At 46.8% G+C, this 24,543-nt stretch overlaps 1 protein-coding gene across 1 annotated transcript; it reads right to left on the bottom strand.

Annotated features, from left to right (window-relative positions):
• Positions 1-1,089: 1,089 nt before the first annotated feature.
• On the bottom strand, positions 1,090-15,192 carry LOC106897178 (protein LBH-like). Its single transcript, XM_014957641.1, has 4 exons — positions 15,090-15,192; positions 10,080-10,170; positions 5,558-5,762; positions 1,090-4,429 (listed from the first exon to the last, which is right to left on the bottom strand). Exons 2-4 carry the CDS (start codon positions 10,167-10,169, stop codon positions 4,353-4,355), a joined length of 372 nt encoding a protein of 123 aa, XP_014813127.1. The 5' UTR covers position 10,170; positions 15,090-15,192; the 3' UTR covers positions 1,090-4,352.
• Positions 15,193-24,543: the final 9,351 nt, after the last annotated feature.

Below are 24,543 nucleotides of genomic sequence, written 5' to 3'. Positions count from 1 at the left end.
GAGGAAAGAGAACAGCCAGATCTCACAGCAACATAAAATAGGCACCAGTTGAAACTGCATCCCCTGGAGCCACCAGGTAGTACCTGTTGCATCCTTATGTGGCTGAACACCGTACACCACGCAGGAAAACCCCAGAAGGAAGGGATGGCTCCTAAGGAGGTGAGGATACAGTGTCAGCCCCTCTACCACCCCATCCCCAGGGTAATATATGCCTGGACATGAAATTTCCATGGTGCATGGAAACTCCAGTCCTGAGTGACATTAAGCATCAGGTTTGCAAGCGCTGCAGTGCCAAAGCCGGGCTCATTGCCTCTGGCCTGGGATTCAGAATTTCCCTAGCCATGCCACCACTGGCAGGCACAGTCCAGCAGCAGCAGGTCTCCAGCCCGACTGGGGAGAAACTGGCTTTGACCCAAAAAAAGGCTTTTTGCCATGCTGATATACCCATCTTGGCAAGTAGCAGCTGCTTTTGAACTGGAAACGTAACAGGGAGCCTCACCCTCCAGTTATCCGATCCTTGGCTTTTTGGTAACTTGACGTTTTGGGAAAAAATTGGTTGTTCAGTGAAAGACTATCTCTGCCTCTCATCTTCTCCGCCACATGACCCCACTCTGCTTGCACAGGGTATAGGTTTCTAGTAATGTGAGTTCCTGCTGGGCTCCACAATAGGCTTTCCAGAAAATGTTAAAAAATGTGCATTGCATTAAAAGGTGAATGAAGATGAGCCAACTGGCTCGCTGCTAGGGCTGCACGCAGGGCAGGCTACCACCCAGGGTGGTGGGGCCACACCAAGCAGGGCAGCAAGAACATCCCAAGACAGAAGCAGCGAGCGTTGAGCTGCCTGCTCCAGGAAGGGCTGGAAGGAAAGAGACGGAGATGGCAACTGCCATTGACGTAAATCTGAATTTATCTGTGTAAGAGCACGTGGGCTGGAGGGCAAGTGAGAATATTTGCATGCCACGGGGCAAAGGTAGGCTTAGAATGGGCTTTGTTCCCCTGTATTAGCTGTAATCGTGGTAGGGCAGGAGCTCCACACCACCACAAATAACCCTTTGCATTTTTAAACCAAGACACACGAGGGTACACCACTTGTTCCAATCGGTCCAGTATAGGCATTTAATAGGCTAAATGGTGTAATACATCTACAGGACATACATTAATTGAGTAGTATGTACAGGTGGCATTTTACAAAATTAGAAAGAACTGAAATAGAGCAAAATCCAACAATGTCTTACTCCATAAAACTTCCTTTCTGCACTACATGAAATATTCTACAAGCTAGACTAGAAAAATATGACAATGTCTTTTTTTTCTCATTTTTAGTTTCTACAAAGCTTTTAATCCAGAAAAAAAATACAAAACAACTATTGAGTTTATTAGAGAGACGACACTTGCACACAGACAAATTAAGTGGACAATCATAGACCTGCAAGTTGAATAAATAGGGCTTGTTTGTATAAAACAATTTTCTCTCTATCTTGCTCTCCTATTTTAGGGCCTCTGGCCCATGTTCAGAAAAATAAAAATGGGAGGAGGAGTTTGGCTTTGTGTGGCTGTTAAACTGAGGCCACACGGCTTTAGGAGAAAACTTTAGTTTGAAGCTTCCCTTTGCTTCAGGTAAAATACTTCAAGGGAGAAATGTGAAAGAGGGAAAAGGGAAGAGAGAAGTAATTAGGCTGGAAGAAGGAAATCTGGCATTTCTGTATGGGCTGTAGCTTTACGTACTTAGATGAAAAAGGTACTGCTGCATGGCGTTTTTTTCAGGGTGTTATGTAGAATTTTGTTGTTTCTTTGGGAAACTTATTTAGGGAAGTGCCATTGACCTCAGGTGGAAATAGGATAAGGGCCATCCAGAGCAGGAAGGGAGGGAGCGTCTGAAAGCAGATAGAGAGCACATAAAATTGGGGGAAGTGTTTCAAACAACTGTTTTTCCTTTTATATAACGAGAAGAAAATTAAGTGATATGTCTAACGTCACTCCTCACGGAGCTGGGCAGACGCAGATTGAAAGGAAATCACACAGCTAAAAATATGTCGTCACCGCCGTTGTTTTTCCCCCAGAGCTTTGTAAAACTTCTGGATGGTCGGTGCAAAAGCAGCGTTTAAAGAGCACCTCGCATCCGCCCGGCCGCCTCGCCAGCGCAGCTTTCCTCCCACCATGACCACCTGCAGACTGGTCCGAGCCAGGAACCTCTTCTCACTGCTCGTGTGCTATCCAAACACGTAGCTTGAGCTTGTTCTTGCTTTATTGGCTTTACCAGAAAACTGTCACCAGTGAAGGTGGGGGGTGACGGGGACGGCAGCCAGGTTTAGGAGGCGCTCTGAAACCTCCAGTTAACTCTGGGTGAAATTGGGTGCTCTGACCAGAAAGCCGCTCATCCAACAAAATAATTCTGTGACAGCGTAGATAAGAGAGTCTACACCAAGGAGGCAAAACAGATCGTTATATAGGTTGAGAGAGCAAAGTTTAACTTAAGTATCACATTATACTATACTACACTGCTTATAAAAAGGGTTCTAGATCCCAAACACCTCAAATAATGAGCTATAGTTTTGTACATAAATTAATGTTGCTTTGAAGTAAAATAGTCTCTTTTCCTTTGTATTAAACATTCATTGCACAGAATTCTTTGTAAGTAAATATATTAAATTTGGTTGCTAAGAAGGTATAAACTTATCTTATTAATATACCTGGCCAGTAAATTTTATCCACCATCACGCAATTAAAAGCTGCTGTTAGAGAACATTATTACTGGAGAAAAGAAAGCACTTGGAAGTCAACTTAGGAGTTAACGCTGGAAGAAATCCTGTTATTTTGTTCCACCTACAGTGAGTGGCTTCTTCCGGCTGCAACATTAATTGGAAGTACAGACCCCATCCAGCCCTGCAGAGATGGAGAAAGCCAGCTTTGTGGCTTATGGGACATTCATCACTGACACAGTCAAACCCTTCTGAGCACATGCATTGTCTATCTCCACTAACACTCTCCAAAGGGTAGAGTTTTGGGCCGAGATCAGTGCTTCTTCTAGGACGGCCGGAGGGAGTCTCTGGGAGATCCCTGTGCAGAAACAGGTTCACCCCTGTCAAAACAGCCCCCAAATCTCCAAGGAAAATCCACTGGAGACCCGAGTGGAACAGAAAGAGCTTGTCCCACCCCGAGCTCTGGTCTCCAGGAGCTGGCCACACAACCAAAGCTGAGGCAGCCGTGCAACCGAAGCTGAGGCGGCCATGTCGCAGGTGAGGGCACCCTGGCACCCGTGTTCCCACTGGCAATGCCACTTGGGCAGGAGAGAGTTGGGTGTGCATCCCACCACCTCAGCCCTCCTCGACCCCCTCCTACTGTGGGTGGCTTGGGGAGGACCCGGCATCAGACAAAATGGAGGGCAGTTTGGGCCACGCCATGGAGCTCCTGTCACCCACCCCCAACCACTGCCTGGCTCAGGCTGGGGGAGGAACAGCTGGGCCTCTGCACCTACGTTATACACAAAACATACCAAAAGAAGAGTTGTCACAACCATTTCTACTAACAAGGTGGGACAAATCCAGCCCTGGTGGAAGTGGGAGCCATCCTGTTGGCCTCAAGGGAGAGGAGCGCGCACCACACCACGGCTGGACCTGGGCCTGAAGAGCGCACGAAGAGCACGATCCACCTGACCAAGCCTACAACAGACAGCCTCACTCCACAAACACCAGTGACTAGCTAATCCGCTTCGTCAATGTACAGCAAGAAAGCGTTTCTGAAAAGGCATCAGCCTTATTGAAAAGGCGGCTAAGAAAAGGCTGGTTCATCCGAATTTGCACAGGTCAGCCCAAAGGGAGAGAACTGCTCTGGGCCACCCCCGGGGGAGGCAGCCTGGAGGCAAATCCTACACTTGCTTCTCTATACAAAAGTTACAAAATCAAATGGTGACATTATATTACATCTATTGTCCATAATATCACAGTGCTAGTTTTAAATGGCTAAAAACAAGAAAGGTTTTAGATTTAAGACATCCCTCCTGTAGAAACGTAACCCCTTTGTCCTGCTGTTGATACCTGAAAGCAGCCTTGCTTGAAAAAGGTAAATCCAATGAAATGTGCTAATTGAAATTAGGAACATTTTTCCCTGATAATCTTGTATTTCCTAACACGTCCCATTGTTTCCCAAGGAAAAATTAAACAAATAATATGAATCCCAGCCTGAAAATCAAAATGATGAAAAGAACAGTTCTAAAGCCCAGACGCTTCTTACCAGGTACTAACTAAATAAAACCCTTGCAGATTTAAATACAGATTACTTTGACATGTCTTCAGAGTGTGTTAGCTTTCCAACAACATTCACAATCAAGTTTCACTTCCGAGGCCATGGAGTCCCTACTCATCCTCTTCAGTTCTGCTTTCCAGAGTATCTGTACTGTCTTCCACTTCTTGAGCTGGGTGTGCTGAAGTATCTGCAAAGAAATAGTTCGTCAGCATTTATTTCCCCATACAGGTACAATGGCCTTCATTTGATTGCCTGCTCCACCAGGCAGATGATCCATCAAGGTGCTCAGACTTGACACGAGCAATTTGCTCTACTTGCAAACCAGTAGTTAAACCTGGAATAAGGTACTCTGAGGGCATCACAGTCTGACATTACAGGGGATGTCAGACCTCAGTATGGGTAGCAAGATGAGGTGATGATCCTTCTCATTAAAAGCAGGACAGTCACCGTAGTGGGAGGGCTACCTGCTGTCTTACTGAAATCTGCTCAAACTCTTAGTCCCGAAGACATTATGAGTCCTAATACCAAGGGCACAAAAACACCACAGAGGCCATAATCATAGAATCATAGAATTGCCTAGGTTGGAAGGGACCTTTCAGATCATCTAGTCCAACCATCAAAAAGGCATCATAATGTGCAACCTGGCCACAGATTTGGCTCATATTTCTTCTTGAATGAATAAACCATGTGGTTGCCACCACCCAGAAGCACCCTTGGGGTGGCAAATGCTGGTGCACTGAAATGGAAACCGTGTCACTCTTGAAGAGAAAAGGAGAGCACTGAGGTAAAAAAAAAAACAAAACCAAAAAACAAACCAGAAATAAATAGACCAGCTCCACACTAAAGCATTCCCTGTGCAAGCTATGCTCCAACAAACTCTTATCTTTAGGCATATTTACCCCACAGTGCCACTACTAGTCATATCTACATATTCGTGATCTCCTGCTACACTAATGCACTCCTGGGACACCATGCAGCTTTGAAAATGTGCAGCTGCTAAACACTTTGCTTCTAGGCTAGGAGACAGGGAGGTAGATATATGCTATTGAGCAGGATCACTGTTTCCTAGAATGAACTGCTAATGCACAGCAAACTGCCTGTTGGCAGCACGAGTGGCCATCATGGAGCCTGATGCAGGTGAAAACACCATGTGCTCAAGAGCTACAAGTCCACAGCAGTCCCTCTCCAGTGCAGGAGCTTCTCGGCACCTTCAAGCACCTACTGCTCTTAGGTACACCATTAACTCTAGTGCGTGGCCTGGCCTGAAACTACTATTTTCTTATGGGGAACAAGGATGAAAATTATTCATTCAGACCTTCCAGATCCATCTGTTGCTGCTGCTGCTGCTGGGCACAGACTCTTTGGTCACCATGAAGACCCTTGTCCTCCGCCGATTTCAGGTCATCAGGAGGCCAGCGCAGCTCCCCGCTCTCCACCTCCCCAGATTCGGTTGGCTCCACCACGATCGACGGCAGTCTTTTGGACAGCTTGGGGTACTTCTCACGTGAGTCAGGGAAGGCCTGGTGAGACATTTGGGGACATGTCCATCAAAGCCTTGCCCAGGGCTGTGTATTCAGAGCAAGCAGAGTATCTGCTCCATCTTAGCATTCTTTCTACATTTGACATGCACTCCTACGTCCACTAAAAACCCTTTCAAACCGGTGCAGGGCAACAGTCCTGCACAGGAAGGATTTCAAAAGCAGATGAATCCAGCTCCTTGCTGGCCAAGGAGTGGACATAGAGAGGCTGTAGGTCTCAACACACTCTCCTCTACCCATCCTGTCCCTCCCTGGACAAAGAACTGACTTTGCTCCTCAGTGTGTTGGGCCGACGATTGCCTCGACTTGTGTGATCCCACATGCGTAGCAGAAATGGAGACTTCAGCAACAAAATTCATTATGTTGCCCAACACTCCTGTTTCAGTTCTGGTGGGGTCTGAGGTCGCTGCTGTAACGCTAAACTAAATGGCTGCTGCACCCTTTCTAGCTGCTGTCCTTTTACTCTGGTATGACATTCATGTTTTCTTGCAGTGACAGTTTATTAAGAAGCCACCATTCTGCAGAGCTATTTTCTGTAATGGAGAAACACTGTATTTTATGATGCATTCATGCAAAACAGGTAGCCCCCGAGATCATCTTTACACAGATGATCTGTGCCAGCTATTATTTTCATTTGTCACATTGAAGCTGCAGGTCACACACTATGCAGCGATTAGAGCTTGAAGATGAACAAGGTCTTTTTCAGCGAAGGATATTGTAACACATAAAAGTGCTTTCTTGTTTTCAACATCACTGGTTCATTTAAATCTCTCAGGGAAATTTCTTTTGGATTGTTTTTTTTTTTCAAGGAAAAATCATTCCAGCTCCTCCAGGATGTTAACATAAGACAAACTCTGTTGCTTCACTGAAGTCTTATCTCCTGGCTTCTCAAGCTTCTGAATACCTGCACTAATGGGTTGTAAATTTCTCTGTGCTAGCTGAGTTTTATTTTGTTTTATTTTATTTTATTTTATTTTATTTGCAACAATAAAATCAAGGTGTAGACTAGGGGACTAAATTAGGGGTTGAGAGCAAGAACCATCCCAGTTTAACTATGCACTGCCACAGGTTTGCTGTGTGCTGGTGGGAACCTCCCTGCACATCTATCTGCACCACCTTCCCCACTGAATCAGGGTATCTATCTGGTTAGACTGAGCACTGCTGGTTGCGTGAGTCTGTCTCAGCACAGTTCCACGCAAGTATTCCCTAACCACCATAAAAGTGGGCATTTCCAGGGACCAGGTGTTAAACTCCGTGACTTTTGCAACCTTCCTTCACCCCAGTAGCTGCTCTCTCTAAGGACTCAGGGTTCAGTTGTCCCACTTTGGCAGCAGAGCTGGCACGGGGAGGCAAGCCCTTGGGAAGGGCAATTTTCTTCCTATGTATCTGGGAAATAGCAAGCACATTTTTATCCCTGTTGAGATGCCCACATCTGACTTCTGGAGATGGGGAAGGACAATAATTCTCATCCTCATGCCCTCGCTCCCCACGGTAGCGTTGCAGGGATTCATTAACTCTTTGCAAATCTAGGCGAGGGTGAAAAATGTTGTCCATTATTGTTAGTGTTGCAAAATGAGAGACAATTAAGAAGAAATTTCTTTTGTGACAAAGTCCCTTCAGTGCAACTAGACCAAGTGAATCACTGAAGGTAAACCTTTCTAATGCCTCCCTGAGCTGCACCCACATGGGTGTAACTTGTCCTGATCAAGCAAGGCTGCAAATGCTGCCGATCAGAAAAGTTCCCCCCAACTTCCCATTACACAGCCTCCTCCTGAGCTGCTTTGGAATAATTTGGGAAAACATTTCCATGGAAGCTGTCTTGCCCGGGAGGAGTTTTTAAGAAGCTACTAATACGATTCTGCTATTGCCAAATATGAGACAAGGTAACATCTCCTCAGCCAGGACAGGTCCAGAGACACCCCTGAGCAGCAGTATGTCTTCAGACCCATGGTGGAGCCCAGCTCCCTGAGCCTCCTGGCTCAGCTAGCAGAAAACAGCTATAAAACTGTGGGCAAATTGCCTTATTTCCTCCCAGGGCTTCACACGCAGGTGACAGCAACCTCTTCCCTCAGGTGCTGCTCAGCCTTTTCAGGTGGCAGAGGGGTGCACGACAGCCACCCCACCACTCCATCCCCAAGCCTGACGGCAACCCCTGGATGAAGGATCCAATACAACAAAATTCCTGCTTTTTCCTCTGCTTTCTGAAGCCCTAAGGAAATGACACAGACTGATCTAAAAATGTGCTAAGAGCGGATTATTATGGCTGCAACAAAATTTAGCAGAGGCACCTGTGCGGCCCCAGCTTGGCTATTTTTGTTTGTGTCATTCTCATCTGGTCTTTTCTCACACCAATCACATAATGTTTTTTTCCACCAGAGCCCAGAATTTACCACGTCCCTCCAGGAATGAGTCAGGACTGGCAGGAAGCAGAGCTGCCTGTCGGGCCTCGCTGTGTTTTTCTGCGGAAGCTGGAGTGTGTGACGAGTGGGCAGGAGACTGCAGGAAGAGAAGGACGGGTCTCCTGGCCAGAGTGCTTGGAAGTTGCTGGAAGAAACCTAGTTTTTCCTGCTGAGTCACTGGCTTTGCGCTACGGAATCACAGAATCACACAGAATGGCAGGGGTTGGAATCATAGAATTGTCTAGGTTGGAAGGGACCTTTAAGATCATCTAGTCCAACCACCAAAGGGACCGAAGGAAGGGACCTTTGGAGATCATCTAGTCCAACCACCCTGCCAAAGCAGGGTCACCCAGAGCAGGCTGGGCAGGAACGCATCCAGGTGGGTTTTGAATGTCTCCAGAGAAGGAGACTTCACAAAACTCTCTGGGCAGCCTGTTCCAGTGCTTGGTTACCCTCAAGGTAAAGCAGTTTTTCTTTACATTCAGACAGAATTTCCTGTGTTCCAGTTTGTACCTGTTGCCTCTTCTCCTGTCAGCAGGCACCACTGGAAAGAGTTTGGCCCCATCCTATTGACCTTTAGTTATTTATAAGCATTGATAACATACATCCCCTCTAAGTCTTCTCCATGCTAAACAGACCCAGGTCTCTCAGCCTTTTCTCGTAAAAGAGATGCTCCAGTCCCTTGGTCATCTTTGTAACCCTTCGCTACCTCCTCCTCTAACCTACCTTCCTTCATATCTCCTCCCTGCCTCTTGTTTCTTTTTGCTTTTTAGCCTCAGGTGGGCTAAAATGTGGATGGTGCCACCTTCTCCCAGAGGGGAAGAGTAAAGGAACCGGAGGAAAACCTCTGGACTATATGATGAGGGACACCACAGAACCACCCTGAAGGCATAGGTGGAGTTGGAGCTGGCACAGTGTTTGAACGGTGTAGACTAACACAATAATGAAAAACTGAGAAAAAGGGGAAAGAGAATATTGAGAATGTGCTCTTTCAGCGAGCAGCATCTATCCCGTGCAGCCAGTGAGGCATGGGGAAGCGGATGGTACGCTCTTTAATTGCATACAGCCTTTCATTACGTGCACAAGTGATCTGAAAGGAATTTGCAAAATTTCAGTTCTGACTTCCCTGGCTTCCAAATGCTTGATTTTAACCTGCAACATGCTTCCCCCAGAATAGCCTTCTGAGTCTGCTCGCAATAATACATCTTGGGTTGAGAAGCAACCCAGGTCCACCAGGACACGTTGAGGTGGTTTGTCCCTGGCAGCAACACTGAAAGTCACGAGCACAAATCGGGGCATGGTGGTTGTCACAAGGGGGGCTCCAGGCATCGTGATGCCTCCTGCCGGAATTGGCACCACAGGCGGGTACACGAGTGGGTGTCTGAGACCGCCTGGGGACAGAAAATGCTCCTGCACCTGCCAGCAAATGGCCCTGATCAGTGCTGCTGCTATGATGCCACAGCCATTTATGTGAATTACACAATCGTTTCAAATGGTCTCTTTTCTAAAAAGGGAGCTCCCTCTGAGCCTGAGGAAACTCAGCTCTTTACAAGGGTGGCTGCATAAAAGCTGTGGTACAGTTACTGGCTGGATGTCTTCATCACACGATGGTTGCTCAGATCTGAACTCTTGGTGACAAACAGCCTCTTTGCCTGCATCCCCGCAGGGGCCAGGCATCACTGTCGCCAAGCCCCAGAGACCTTGCACCTGACAAAACCCTCCTGCCAGAACTCTTACCTTTTAAAATTAAAACCTAAGTAGGAGCAAACATGTATTTCAGGACTTGTTCTTCTGGCAGCTGTGCTCTGCAATTCAACACTTAGGTGTATGACATTTACTGGTTGCATTAAATCGCTTTTGAAGAGCAGCTTGGGATACTTTCCAGTTTTTCTGAAGTTACCTGGCTTGAAGGGCCTCCTTCTTCCTCAGGAGTCTGGCTGAGCGCGAATTCCTCCATCACCGGTTCCCGTGTGTTCATCACCTCTGTCATGCTGCACATATTAAAGCAAAATGGGAAAACTCAGCTCTGAGCTCTGGGTCCACAATGGCTTTAACAAAAGACATTGGCTTTTCACTTCTCAAATTTGTTAAAATTATTGTGTTACAGTCTGTCTTTTCTAAACAACCCACCAAGAAGTTGTTGGCCCTCCAAGCTGACTGCTACCAATGCATGCCATGATGCAGAGCAGATCATTGACCTCAGGTCCCTCCGCAGCAGAGGGGTCCCCCATAGAGTCCCAGAGTCATCAGCAGGAAAATGGGAGTCCTCCAATGTTATCAGCAACCAGTTTATTACTGATACACGAGCTCAGAAATTGTATCTGTTGACCAAAAAACGTTACTCATGGAAATACCAACCTTGAATTGAATTCTCATTCTGATTCTTCATAAAGTTTTTAACAGTTGCTCTCCCCAGTTGTCTCATCCATTAGTTATCAGCCAGCACTTCCTTCTAAACTATTAATTCCAGCTGTATTGCTGCCTAAGGGCCAGATTTTCAGTAGTCTTTACTTGCCTGTGTGTTCAGAGAGGTGTTGAGTGGGATTTTCACATGCATCAGGGAACGTTTGGCACCTAAATCTCATTTAAATCAGGGACTTGGGAACCTAAGCTGCTTACGTGCCCATTAAGCATCCCCCTGTGCTGTTTGGCACCCGAGGCACTAGGGTGCTGGCCCTCACACTCTTCTTGTCCCACCGGGCATTTTGGCACCCCGGAGCAGAGGGATGAGAGCCAGCCACAGTCCTCGCTGCAGGGAGCTCAGCCCAGACCATGGCTGGGCAGCCACGCGTCTCTACAGCATTAGGATTCTCCTCACATTTGAAACCTATAGATACAGCATTCTATTGAAAGATTTGAGGATGCCTGGAGACTTCATAACGCATATTAAGCGCGTAGGAGCAAACAGAGCCTGAACCACTCCGTTTGGCCTACAGACTGAAGGGGCCACGTTCATTTTGGATGGGGATACATCAGCCCCGGGTGGGTTTGATGCCGGGCACTTCACTCTCTCTAGCTGGCACTAGCTGCCAGAGCCTCCTGCAGCACGCAGAATGTAGGCATCATCAATTACACCGCCCTGCCACCTGCCACAGCAAGCACCCCTTTAGGCACGACTAAATGCTGCCATTAATTCTGGTCCTGCTCCACACACAAAAGCCTTCTTTGTGAAGGCTGCTCCTACTGAGAAATGCAAACTAAAACATCTTAAGGATAACTTGTTTCAGGCTTACATTACCAATTACCCCACAAAACTAAATTTTACAATATCTGCAATTACTACAAAACCCTTCACAATGACTTTAATTAGCTGTAGCACAGAGCAGCGTGATATTGCAGAGACTTTCACTCCCACCGCATCGTATTTAAGAAAGAGCACGGCAGACCCAGGAGACACTGGAGCTCAGCTGTGGGCCAGGACCCGACCCCATAGGAATCCATCAGCTTCGGGAAAAGCCCTCAAGCACCAGCCTTGGACCCAACCAATGCTGAATTTAACAGCACACTTCGTGATACACACAGCAGGAGAGCAGAACCAGGCTCTGAAATGCAGCACACCGCTGAACCAAACCCCTGATCTGGGCATCCCCCAGCTCCACACGGTCTGAATCCTCCCACAGCCACAGCACAGTCAAAAATGGACAGATTCTGCCTGCTAGGAGGAGAGTTCTTGAGCTCCCTGCCCCTGCTTGGACTTGTACCCCTCCCCAGGGACACCACAAACCACCTAATCATTAAAATACACCTATCTTCTGGACACATCCTTTTGTCCCTGCAGCATCCAGCGGGCCATACCACTGGGCACCCGTGGACAACAGCACTGAGGGAGTGGTGATCTGGAAATGGGAGACCCTTTCCCAGAGCAGTGACCATGGGCCCAGCTGTGCCAGCTGTTCCTGCCACCCCAGACAGCCCATTAAAGGACAGAGCTGTGCTCTTGGACCTTTCCCTGCCCAAAAGGAAAGCAGCACTCCCTCCATTGCCTCCTCCTTCTCATCACCCCTCACACTCATGCAGTTCCTGCCTTTTCTCCCCGTCCTGGTCTCTGCTTTGGTCCCAAAGAGATCCTTTTGCATCTCTTCTGCTGCCCCTCCAGTGCTGCCTCTGCTGATGCCCGCACTGGGCCATAGCAGGACCTCACTCTCCTACCCAGGGAAGAGTTGATCTGTCAGCCAGACCCAGCCACGAGCCTGGAGGAGCACAAGGCCCACCACTCTGACCACCTCCAAGATGAACATCTCTCTTTTCGGATCCTTTTTGGGATTCAGTGCCCCATCCCCAGCTGTCCTGGATTGCAAGGAAAGGGAAATGAGGAAGTGTGCATCTGGATGGAAATCTTGGAGACTTTGGGAGGGAGGAGGGGATTTATAAAGTCTTGGGCTTGGCTACCACATAGAAGACATGTCCCACTGCTGTGTGTCCTGGGGGTTGGTCCCTTCTAGCCAGCAGCACAATCCTGCAGCTGCCCACAGCTGGCTGGTTTATTTTAGCTGCCTTTCAATACGTACCAAGTGTTTAAAACTTTTCTGTCTCCTTGTTCCACGGGTCATTAGAGATATACATCCACACATGCACTGTCAAACGTGTCATATGAGCCCAGCGATGTTGCTACGACCTCATGAAATTCTATTATTGAGCAATAATGGGCTCTGTGCTTCCCTAAGACCACATTACACCCCGCAGATTATTTCTAAATGACAAAGACAAATTATTCTGGCTAGGAAAATGGTGACAGTCCTGCCAGTGTTACAGCAGATGCCTCAGTGAATCAGCTCCCAAGCTGTTGAAGCCCAGGCCATTTCACAAAATCTGTGCAACTTAAGGGTTTGATTGAATAGGATGGCAGAAGTGATTGTACTTGATGTGTCTCAGAAAAGAACATGGGGCCATGCAATTGGCAAAAGAATTAGGCTTTAACTGGAATAGATTAATTGTTCTCAGTCTCCACTTAGAAACAGTACAGGAAAGCAGAAGAATCTATACAGGCTGTGAAAGCAGGGATGCTCCTAACAAGCTTAACTAGATATTTAATGCTAAAAATTACTAGAAGCAAAATAAATGAGAATGCTGCTGCAAATCAGTTCATCTAAAACTTTGAAATCACCTGCAGAACACCACTGAATTGTTTGTTAAGCCACAGAATCTGAAAAAAGGGCTTTGGGTGCTCCTTAGGGCTTTTTTTAACTATGACAGGATTTGTGGGCAGGAGAATATTTTACTTCTTAGCCAGTTTTGATGGAAAAATATTGAACCACTTTTACTGCTGCTTTTATGTGAGAAGTACATACATACAACAGCAAAGTAGCTGATACAAGTAAATTATTGTAAGAACTATATCTCTTTTAAATTCAGTCTTGCATTCATTTTATGTACGGTAGGTGCTGATATCACCAATGACATACAGTAGCCATAGTGATGCAAAACAAGGCAATAAATAGCATTTACAAACAAAGAATAAATTCTGTTCTGGTGGATGAGTCACCTGCTCTGAACCTTAAAATTCTTGTGGCAGTGAATTAAGAGATGCATTTACTTCCCCTAGGTTTAATTAAGCTCAAATATACCAATTAGGGGAGAAAAAAAAAAAAGCAGAATCTGCTCTTGCTTTTCTGTGAGAAAACTACATTTAGAGATTATCTTAAATGCAACTGCTACAGTTGCAGGACCACGTTATGCTGATCTTTTTTCCGGGGGCACGGAGCAAACGCACAGCCCACTTTCTGCTGCTTGTGATGGCGCTAACAAGGTCAGTAACATAACGAGCAATATATAGGTTGACAAGTGCTAAACCACTTACCACGGGGAAGCGCACAGAAACAATGCATGCATTTTTAATTTTAGGTTTTGAACAGAGGGCAAAACTGACCTGTGAAATTCCTGGTGGCAAAACAGTGTTTGATTGAGGAGCAGCTTCAGGATCCTAAAAGGTGAAGCGCTTACGAGGCTATGGGAAGGAGGCAGGTTGCGTGACGCAAAGATTTCCTTAAGAAGAGGGGCAAAACCACCTTTAATTATTGTAAGAACTATATCTCTTTTAAATTCAGTCTTGCATTCATTTTATGTACGGTAGGTGCTGATATCACCAATGACATACAGTAGCCATAGTGATGCAAAACAAGGCAATAAATAGCATTTACAAACAAAGAATAAATTCTGTTCTGGTGGATGAGTCACCTGCTCTGAACCTTAAAATTCTTGTGGCAGTGAATTAAGAGATGCATTTACTTCCCCTAGGTTTAATTAAGCTCAAATATACCAATTAGGGGAGAAAAAAAAAAAAGCAGAATCTGCTCTTGCTTTTCTGTGAGAAAACTACATTTAGAGATTATCTTAAATGCAACTGCTACAGTTGCAGGACCACGTTATGCTGATCTTTTTTCCGGGGGCACGGAGCAAACGCACAGCCCACTTTCTGCTGCTTGTGATGGCGCTAACAAGGTCAGTAACATAACGAGCAATATATAGGTTGACAAGTGCTAAACCACTTACCACGGGGAAGCGCACAGAAACAATGCATGCATTTTTAATTTTAGGTTTTGAACAGAGGGCAAAACTGACCTGTGAAATTCCTGGTGGCAAAACAGTGTTTGATTGAGGAGCAGCTTCAGGATCCTAAAAGGTGAAGCGCTTACGAGGCTATGGGAAGGAGGCAGGTTGCGTGACGCGAAGATTTCCTTCAGAAGAGGGGCAAAACCACCTTTTATGGGACAGGCTGAGCCACGGTTGGGAATAGCTGTCACCTAAAGCAAGGATCAGCCTGGAGAATGCTCAGACACACACCAAACGGATGCCTGATCCTGCTCTCACCTCACCAATGGGATGGGCAGCACAGGGGATGCCCACCAGAGGATGAAGCTCTGGGGTGGCATAAATGGCAAGTACCAGGCAACAACAGAAGAGAGGGTGTTACCTTCAATCACGTCAGCGGATGTCGCTTCCGAAAACTGTCCTTGCTGCAGACGTTGAAGTCGTTGATGAAGTGTTGTGCAAACTCTGTCAAATCCTACAAGTGCCTGAAAGAGACAGCACAACAGAGTCAGAGGGTGCAACCGAAGCGACAATGCTGGCAGTAACCCCAGCGAAAGAGTACTACTGAAAACTTGCTGCAGAAACTCCTGCTGTGAAGTTCTGTATAATTTCCTATGCCAGATGGGAATTGATCTCACTAAGGATGAAGCTCATAATATACCTAGTGAATTACCAAGGCAATTAAAGTTCCAAAAACATCCAAAGCTCTTAGCTGAAATACCTTGCAATCTGACTCTTTTTGTGATGCTAAACCTTATTCCTCAGTGCAAGCTACATAGAAACTGCTGAAACTGGGACACCCTGAAATTCTCCCGCACAGGAATTTTGATGATAGTTGGAAAACCAGAAAACAAAAATGTATACCCTTATTTGGGAGGATCAGTGTGCTTAGTGAGACACGGTTCAAAACATCAAAGAACAAGGTTCCTGCTCAAGAAGCTAATGGTCAAGACACGAAGAAGACAAAGCTGAAAGAAGGGTTTTTAAGATTATGTTGCTGTATGTTTCTTTCAGATGTCCCAGGAGAGGTGATTTCTGCAAAGATCTACTCCAAACTGAAGGTAATACTTTGATTGGTACCAGGACAAGGAGCCTGGTGAGCAGAGGTGAGTATCTCACCATTTCACAGTGCGAATCACTGATTTCAGGTGACTTCTCTGTCAAAAAGTCTTAGCTGAAGAGCTTGAGAAGTTACAGTGCTGAAATATAGTCAGTAACTTGGCCAAAGATGATTTCCTGAGAAATTTGTTTAGCCCTACAGCTTGCCAAATATATATTCATGCCAGCCACAGCTATTTCCTTGGATGGGAAAAAGGTGTTTTCAGTGAAGTGAATGGCACTAGTGTATATATTTTATATCCTCCAGTGGTTTGGATTCCAGCCCAAGCGATTAAACAAATCTACCTGCTCTGGAGGCCTTCCTACCAGGATTTATAACACTGGATTAACTGCACACTGATTTTATTCAAAAACAGTGACAGAGGGAAAATTGTGCATCACATTCTGGAGTTTCTTCTTATGCCACAGGCCACGCTTATTGCAAATTAGGGAAGCAGGAAATCACATCTCCATCCCTAGGATTCAATTCAGAAGCTTTAATTCTTGTCTGGCAATTTTCCTTCCTAACCAACGATCAAACCAACTTCAACTTCAGCGAGGCTAATGCTTTGTCCCTTAAAAATTCATGACTACACACAGTGCTTGTCTCTTGTATGGAAACCAGAGAACATCCAACACCATGTTATCCAATACTCCAGGACAAAGATTTTTATCCCACTACCCATTACAAAACTGCTGCTATTAAACCCATGAAAATTCAGCACAAACGTCTACCTTCATCCTTTAGAAAATACTGGATGTAATAGGAACAGTTATTATCCTGAGTCATCCCTCAGTGAGACACAAAATGGTGTAAGAGATAACGAACCAGGTACCACAAGGCCACTGGTTGGAATCCAAGCCAGGCCACTTGCTACTGAGAGGTATCTTCAGATGCCTGGTTGGCTGTATCTAAGGATCCATGCAGTACTGAACTAACTAAATCCACACCACTGCTTTTCCAGTCTCAGCAAAGGATTTTTGGATTGAACTGACCCAAGACCAATCACCTCTCCAAAGTTTTAGGGAACTCTGTACTACAGCGGCTGCTGTGTTTGAGAGAGGACATCAGCCCCTGGAGCTCACCTACTTGAACACCATAATAAAAGAAAATCACCTGAGAACTGCAGTGTGGAAGAAGTCCCCTCTCCCAGCCCCACACAGCTATATTTAAATACAGAAGAACTTCTTCTCAGTGAAGGTTGTTGAAGAGTTCAGTGTTTCCAGTGCATAAAACTACCAGAATGCATTTATTCTTTGAAGAGGAAACACTCACTTTATCTACCTAATAGATGTGATTTTCTTCTTTGGCTGACACTAGAGGAAACATAAACTAACACTCTTCCTTCTACAATACTGCTTAATCTTTTAAAAACAAGGCACGGCTGCTGAGACCATGCAACAAACCTTTACTGCAGTGGAAACCCTGGAAACAACTCAAGTAAAGCCTTTCTCTGCTTATTTAGTCTTGTCCCTTCTTACTTTTACCCACCTTTGCTGCTTTGCTGACTAGTCTAGCCCAGAGCCCACATGCTTCATGCACTCTCTCACGACCTACCTGTCTTTCACCCCCCAAATTAACTTGCCCTCCCTTGCCTGAGTTGCTTCTCTGGTTCCAGGAGTATCAACACGGCTGTGCAGCCCCTCTTGTTTTATTTCTCCAAGAAAAAACCCAAACCCCTTGCACCACCTGAAATGGGTCGGCTGGGCACCATGCCATCACTGTATCCTCCCCTTCTCCTCATCTGTCACATGCCCTCATCCTGGGCCAGTGTGGGACCCCTCTGAGGAAAGCACACTGTGACGTGTTACGTGTCACACATCAGGGCCAGGCTGGGATCTAGGAGTGCTTGTGCCTGATTGCCCCAGAAATAATAACCGTTTTCACGTAGCCCAGGAGGCATGGCCAAGCAGAGCCATATGATGGTGTGCACGTGCTGCTCTTAACAATGACCAAGAAGTCTCAACTCTCAGGGTTCAGTGACACTGCCTGACCAGCTCTCCTCTGGGCTTGGAGAGCCCTGCTACACTTCCCAGTAAAGAACAGCTGATTTAGGGACTACTCCAATGAGTTGGTCATGCCCTTGCCTCTTTAGGAGCCAGACCATCAGGGAAAGTGTAAGGAGATAAAACCAAGGGGATGATAGGAGAGCTCGTTCCACCAGTGAGACCAAGCAACTCCTCAGTGCTGGCCCTTTGCTCAGATCAAGGGCTCTCCACCTCCCACCCTACATAAAAAAATGGATTTCCACCTGTGCTGCTTGGCAAGGGACAAAAGCCCAGGTATCAAGAGGTGCTCTCCAGGCTTCTCTCCCACTTTGGAAAGCATCTGGGGCATGCTGTGTGTTTGGAGTTTCTACACCACAAAGACAAAGCCTGTCCCGGTGGAGGGTCTCCTAGAAGGGTCTCCCAGAGGATGACCAGCACCAGGGAGCAGAGCAGGATGTTGTACAGCAATTCTGCCCAGCTGGGTGTGCAGATTGCTCAGCCTGGCCATCTCTCCTGGGTTGTGTCTGGCCATGCCAGGTGGGGAGAAGACTCCACCACCCATAGCAGCAGAGGCCTTTCCTTGAGATAAATCCACCGTGAATTGCAAAGTAGGTGTTTTTTAGGCGAAACAGAAACAGGAACCAGCCATGGGTTGCAATCCTAGCAGCCTGCAGATCGGCCACTTGATAGAGGAGCCCTGTGTTTCAGAGGCACCGAGCCCCGACCGCTTCCCTGGGAGGCAGCAGCACCTCCAACATCAGGTCACACTTCTTTCTAGACACATCCTACTCTGAAAGCATCACCCCTCCTCTCCCCGCTGCCCCAGTGCTGGAGACAACTGTGTGGCAGAAGGAGACCTGCTCTTGGGGTGCCAGGGGTGCTGCCAGATCAGCAGGGGCTGGGGACAGCCTCTTCCTTTCCCAGCCTTCCCAAGTTAATCATTCCCACATGAGGACTCATGGCAGTATTATGATAACAGCCTAACAATACCACATTGAAGGCACACCTTGTAACAAATAAGTGCAGACAGGCGGCAGAAATTGGCCTTGAACCCCTGCTCCACGTGCAAATTTATCATTTTTCTGGCACGGCAGGAAGGGGAGCCCTCCCTTTCTTATTTCAACGGGACAATCCCAGGGGTTTTACCAGCCCCGCATGTAAATTGGGCTGGAGAAATGTGTGTTTTCCCCCCCGGCACAGCTCTGCAGACTCAGCCTCGCACACCGGGGGACTGCAAACCCCCAGCCTGGGGAGCTCGTCCATGCAACCCCAGCCATTCCCACCGATTTCAGATAGCACCTCCAACAAAGCAGGACCTCAGCCTTGGGCATCCGCCTCCCCCTACCCCCCCGCCCCGACTCACTCCACCAAAGCCTCTGGATAAATGCAAACTTTTCTTCATTCAAGGAGCCTGGCCTTTGTGTGCGCCACAAAAAGAAACCCCTGCTATTGATGACAAGGGAAATGGGGACAGGGCACGCATAAGAATGGCGTTAAGCAGGAGAAGCAATGGGTCTGCTGTTTGATTTGTGCAAAGTGGAAAATTTCCATGAGCCACAGCGAAACCTGCTCAGCGATTCCTAATAAACAGACAGGTCCAGGGAGGTTTTTCCACCCAGAAGATGAAAGGGTGCCTTATTTGGGCTACTTCGCTGCAGCGGATCGGGCTGTCAGTTCAGCCAGGGTGAGGGCACGGGTGATCCAGGACAGAGCTATGGTTGTTGTGGTGGATGAAGCCATGAAGGGGCTGCTCACATGGTACCAAAAGGTGCACGTCCCTGCAAGGAAGCGACGTCAGTCGGCATTTTCTATGGGCAGGTGCCTCTGTGGATGCAGCTCTTCTGTTAATGTCCTAGGAGGATGCTGCTACAGCTTAGGCCCTGCAATGCCTCAGTCTACACGGGTGGTCTGGGCCATCCAGAAGAAGGACCATGTCTGGCACCTCTGTTGAGGGCAGGACACTAGCTTCAGCATCTTGGCACAACCCAAAATCCGCGCTTACCTCAGTGACACCCTACAGCCTCCAGTTTCCATGAATGCCTACTGAGCTCAGTTTTTGGACACTGCGGACAGGAACTTGGACAGCTTCTTTGTTTCCCCTGGTCGCACGTTTGTAATGGATGCATTTTATGAAGTATTGTGGGTTCCACGGAACCAGCGAAATGTAAATTACCGCACGGACCACGGGAGATAAATGCATGTGTGTGTGAACTCCTATTCAAACCTCCCACTTCTTTTTTGGATGCAAATCTCTTTCCTAAGCAACTGAGAAAAGTGCGATATGTGTCAGAGTCTGGAGATTAGAGATCTGTTCTGTTCCCTCGTTTCAGAAGCTCTTGTCTTCGGCCACCCACGCAGTACTTGAGTTCTGCTCTCCGCAGGCCAAAGCTGCCTTCCTCTCCTCGGCGGCGTGTGCTCCGCAGAAGATGTCGATCTCTCTCAGGAAGCAGCAAGATGAAATGACTCTCGACGTGGAGGAGCAGGCATTTCAGCATGAGACACAGCACGTAGTTTGGGAGAGCGAAAAGGGGTAGGAGGCTGCTATTTCCGGACCCTGCTGCCTCTCTCGCCGCTAACTTCGCGGCGAGCTGCAGCTTTTACTGTTCCTGCTCCAAAGAAGCTGCTGGGGTAAATACCACCCTGGGGAATTTCTCAAACACTCATCTGTGGACTACCAACACTAGAAAACACAGCCTTGCAAAGGGCACGCTACTGGCAGATGACTCTAGCTCTGCTTCTTTGACTCCCGGTGCCGTGGCTACACCAAAAAACCTCAACTTCCAGTTTGTTGTAGTTGCCCAAGTCCCTACCGGCCCTGTTTGCAAAAAGGAGCGAGAAACTTGACTCATAAGTGGTCAAAGAAGAAGGAAAAAGAACTCAAACGTGCCTGTGTTTAACACTCACAATTTTTAAGGCAATCTGATAATTTGGGGGTGATTTAACTCAAAGTTTTTCGCAAGTGCTGTTTGCAGTCCTGCTTGCTGCGAGTGCTCCCTTGGTGGGTTTTTCTTTTTATTTTTTCCTCCTTTTTTTCCTGGCTCCTTTACAGAAGCTCATTTATTTCATCTCTTTGATCTCAGCGCTAAACTACCTGAGCTTCCTCGTGGAAGATGCCACAAGGGATAGGTACGGCAAGGGGGGAGAGCGGGGCAGCCAGCCAGGATGCTGGGAGATAGGGATGAGGAGCAGACAGCCAGGAAGCATGTGCAGAGCAGCGGAGAAGCAGAGCAGATGGGAAGAAATGACTAAGCCAGCTCCTCCGAATGCTGGTAGACCTCAGTTATTGTGGAAATCTCCACAGAGTCCTCATGGAACCGCGTGCCAAGAGGAAGTTTGGATTTATTTTTTTAAACATCGGGATTCAGCGGCTAATTGATGTGAAAGGACCTCATTAAGAAAACAGCCCCATCAAAATTGGAGATAAGCCTCAACAAGCTGTTAAACGTTTTTAGAGGTATCTCTTCTGGTACTCGCCGTGCAAATACCCTCTCATCTGAGAACTCGCTCTTTGGGATCAGAAATGCCTGTGCTGAGCAGAGTGTTTCTGAGCTCTGCTCACACAGCGAACCTTGCATTGGCTTCTGCTTCTAAAAACAACCTTTCAAAGCCAGCACCTTACAAATAAGTATACCATTCCTTCTAATTCAGAGCAACCGTTGCTAAAGAGTCTCAGAAAGAAATGGTTTTGTTTCTGGGACCTTCCCTGGAAGATGACGGTTCTCTCATCCCTCATATTTCATGCCATGATTGTCCCTCACCTTACGGCACCCCTGGGAATTGGTGACAGATGAAAATTGGCTTCCTGTGCTTCTCCCTACTATTCCCTAGGTATTTCTGGATGGTGAGCGAGGAAAAAAAGTATCTTAGAGCATCAACACGGAGCAGGTGATTCTTAGATGGAAATGTCATGGGAAATAGATTCTGAAATGTCTGATGTCTTTCTGGCACTGTGAAAGAATACTCTGGATAGTCTGTCACTGGGCTCATTTCTAGGTAGCAGAATAGGGTAAGAAGTTAGGTATGGTCAGGAAGAATTGTATTTACTTAGAAGACAAACTTCGGGGAAATTAGAATACGGAGTTGTCAGTGCTGTAATATGATGCAATATTGAGCATTTACTAAAGAATTTAGTAAAGCAAATGCAGCAAAACCATCAAATTTTAAAAAACAAGCAAACAAAACCCCACCAGACACTCCTGGGAGAACAAAGACAATGAAGAGACTTTTAATGTTCCCTGTTGGTAATTAACAGCACAACCGCAGGTGTCATGACATCACAACCTAACACCAGAGATGCAGCTGGTTTTCTCTAGGAATTAAAACTCCGTCACCTTAATTGAATTTCCAAGTATGGGAAGTTGCCCCAGCCCGAGATGGAGGATATGAGAACACCATGTGCTACATACAGCAGTGGGGATGGGCACAATGGAGGGTGAGGACAACACACAGCTAAAAATAAAGGAATTATTAAAAAAAAAAAAATAGAAATGCAGTATGTTTTTTGGGGAATGAGTCATTAACGCTGAACGCAGATATGCATTAATAGGGATATGAGTCTTCCTGCCAACCAATTAACAAGCACCTTCCGGATCTAGAGGTCTCCTAAATATTTGCACACAGGCGTGTGCACGTCAGAAGGCTGAAAATTCAGGTTACATCTTACAGAAGTTGCAGTGGTCCCAACAGAGTACCTGGATTCGGACTATTCTCTCCTAGTCCTATAGGGACGTGGGCACTATGGGGCAAAAAACACTGCAGCATCGGTCAAAGCACCCTGATGAGAGCAGGGGCTTTGTTCTGCAGGACCACAGCTTCTTCCAGTGCTGGTATCTGCTCTGCAAAGGATGGACACTCTCTACAAACCCTGAAGGAGAAGTGATCCTAGCCCTTAAAGACTCGCCATCCAAGAGGGACAAAGGCTGCAACAGGGTGCTGAGAAAAGGTGTTAAGGACCTGTTGGTATCAATCACTCTTTTTCATTCTACCTGCTCGTTATTGGTTGGCAGTTTTCCTGGGGGTTGCAATAAAGCCTTCCTTTGAAGATGGAAAATGCAGGAAATTGATTCATATACAGATTTTTCCAGACAAGGTACACATGTGTCCGAGGAGCAAAGGGAAAGGCTGCTGCTGAGGCAGATGCTGGTCTCCTTGAAGTCACGGCAAGGCTCCTCCTGCCTTATATGACATTGGATCCACCCCGGCTCAAGGCTTCTCTGACTGACCCCTCCAAAATAGACAGATGTGGTTAACTCAGCTCAAATGCAGGGGCATCATGTCAGAAATGAGAGAGAAGGAGCAATTTCAGCCTGTGACACCGTGGGGTTGATACCTGATCTATGCAAACGCCTGTTGTTTAATACAAAGAGATCATTGTGAGAAGGGAGGGAAAGTAGTGACTATATTTGCACATTCATTTCTTCTGCTAAAGTAATGTACCAGAGACGTTAGAGGAAATTCCACTTGATTGACAAATTGTCAGGCTAGATGGGGAAAGCGAGGAAAGCAGGTCAACTCATTCCCTGTTTGCTTGTTTTCTCTCTGTAATCATAATGTTGACTCCGAAAACATGTTTTTAAAAACGGAATATTAATTATCAAAATCCTGAGCTGTGAGCTGGATTCTTTTCCGGGCACAAAATTTGTTGCTCATTAAATCTAAGAGACGGAAAACACTGGCTTGAGCCTGCTTGTGTGTAGGCAGATTTCCCCGCTTCACCTTCATTTCCAGGCTACTGATAAGGAGGCATTCTGCTGGGAGCCAGACTATGGGACAGGGGTGAACACCAACTTCTGGGTCCTTCAATAAGATCCGAACCTATAGCTAGAAGGGCTTCTTTCACCCTACCACTGACCATACAACCCCAGGAAACATCTCAGTCAGGAAAAGACTTGGTGGAAACAAATTTCTCTCTGTATAGTGCTTAACTGCAGCTGGAGGGGTTAATGGTACATCCAGCCTAACCTAACCCCCCCTCCACGGCTGTGGCCATATCCAGAGATCCACAAACACCGCTCTGTCCCAGATGAAAAGAAAATTTTTGTGGTATGTTCATTTGGCAGCAGGAAAATATTCACACCCCTTGCTCAGAGCGAAACACAGTCCTCATTTAACGGAGCAAAGTAGGTTCTTTCTTTCCCTACAAGTAACCCTATGTGTGGCATTCACTACCTGATGGGAAAAGCAGGATTTCAGTGTTCTTTCACCCAGCTCAGCCAGGCTGCGAGCAAAAGCATCATTGTCTTAAACTTGCGCTTTTGTTACCCGCTTCCTCGCCTCAAAAGTTGCCTTGGAAAAATAAAAAAAAAAAAAATAAAAAAAAAGCAAGAAAGGAAGAGCTGAGGCGATGGCAGACCGCAAACCACCAGCTCCCTCAGTGCCTCGCTCATTCATCAGGATTCCTCCACACACAGCCCTTTCGGTGCCCAACAAGTTGGTTGTGCGTTTGTGGTTGTTTTTTTTTTTAAAAGGGAGAACCCATTCTTGACGGAATTCTCCTTAGAAAAAAAAAAAAAAAAAAAACCAAAACTAATAATAATTTTAAGAAAACCACCGGGAGAAACAAGCCAAGGCGGAGGGGCGCTTTCAGCCTTGCCTTCCCCTGCTCCCTCCCCGCAACGAGCCGTGGAAGTAAAGCACTTTTTCCCGGACGGCTCCCCGCACCGCCCCGGCTCCGTTGGCCCGTTACCGGCAGCACCTTCCCGGGCTCCGCGGGGCTGCGAGCCGTGACTTACAGGTGGTCGTTTGCCACC

Source organism: Calidris pugnax, unplaced genomic scaffold, assembly GCF_001431845.1.
Source record: "Calidris pugnax isolate Ruff unplaced genomic scaffold, ASM143184v1 scaffold211, whole genome shotgun sequence".
In the NCBI taxonomy this organism is placed as follows: Eukaryota; Metazoa; Chordata; class Aves; order Charadriiformes; family Scolopacidae; genus Calidris; species Calidris pugnax.
The sequence above is the reverse complement of the archived record's forward strand: the minus strand, read 5'-3'. Positions and strand labels throughout refer to the sequence as shown.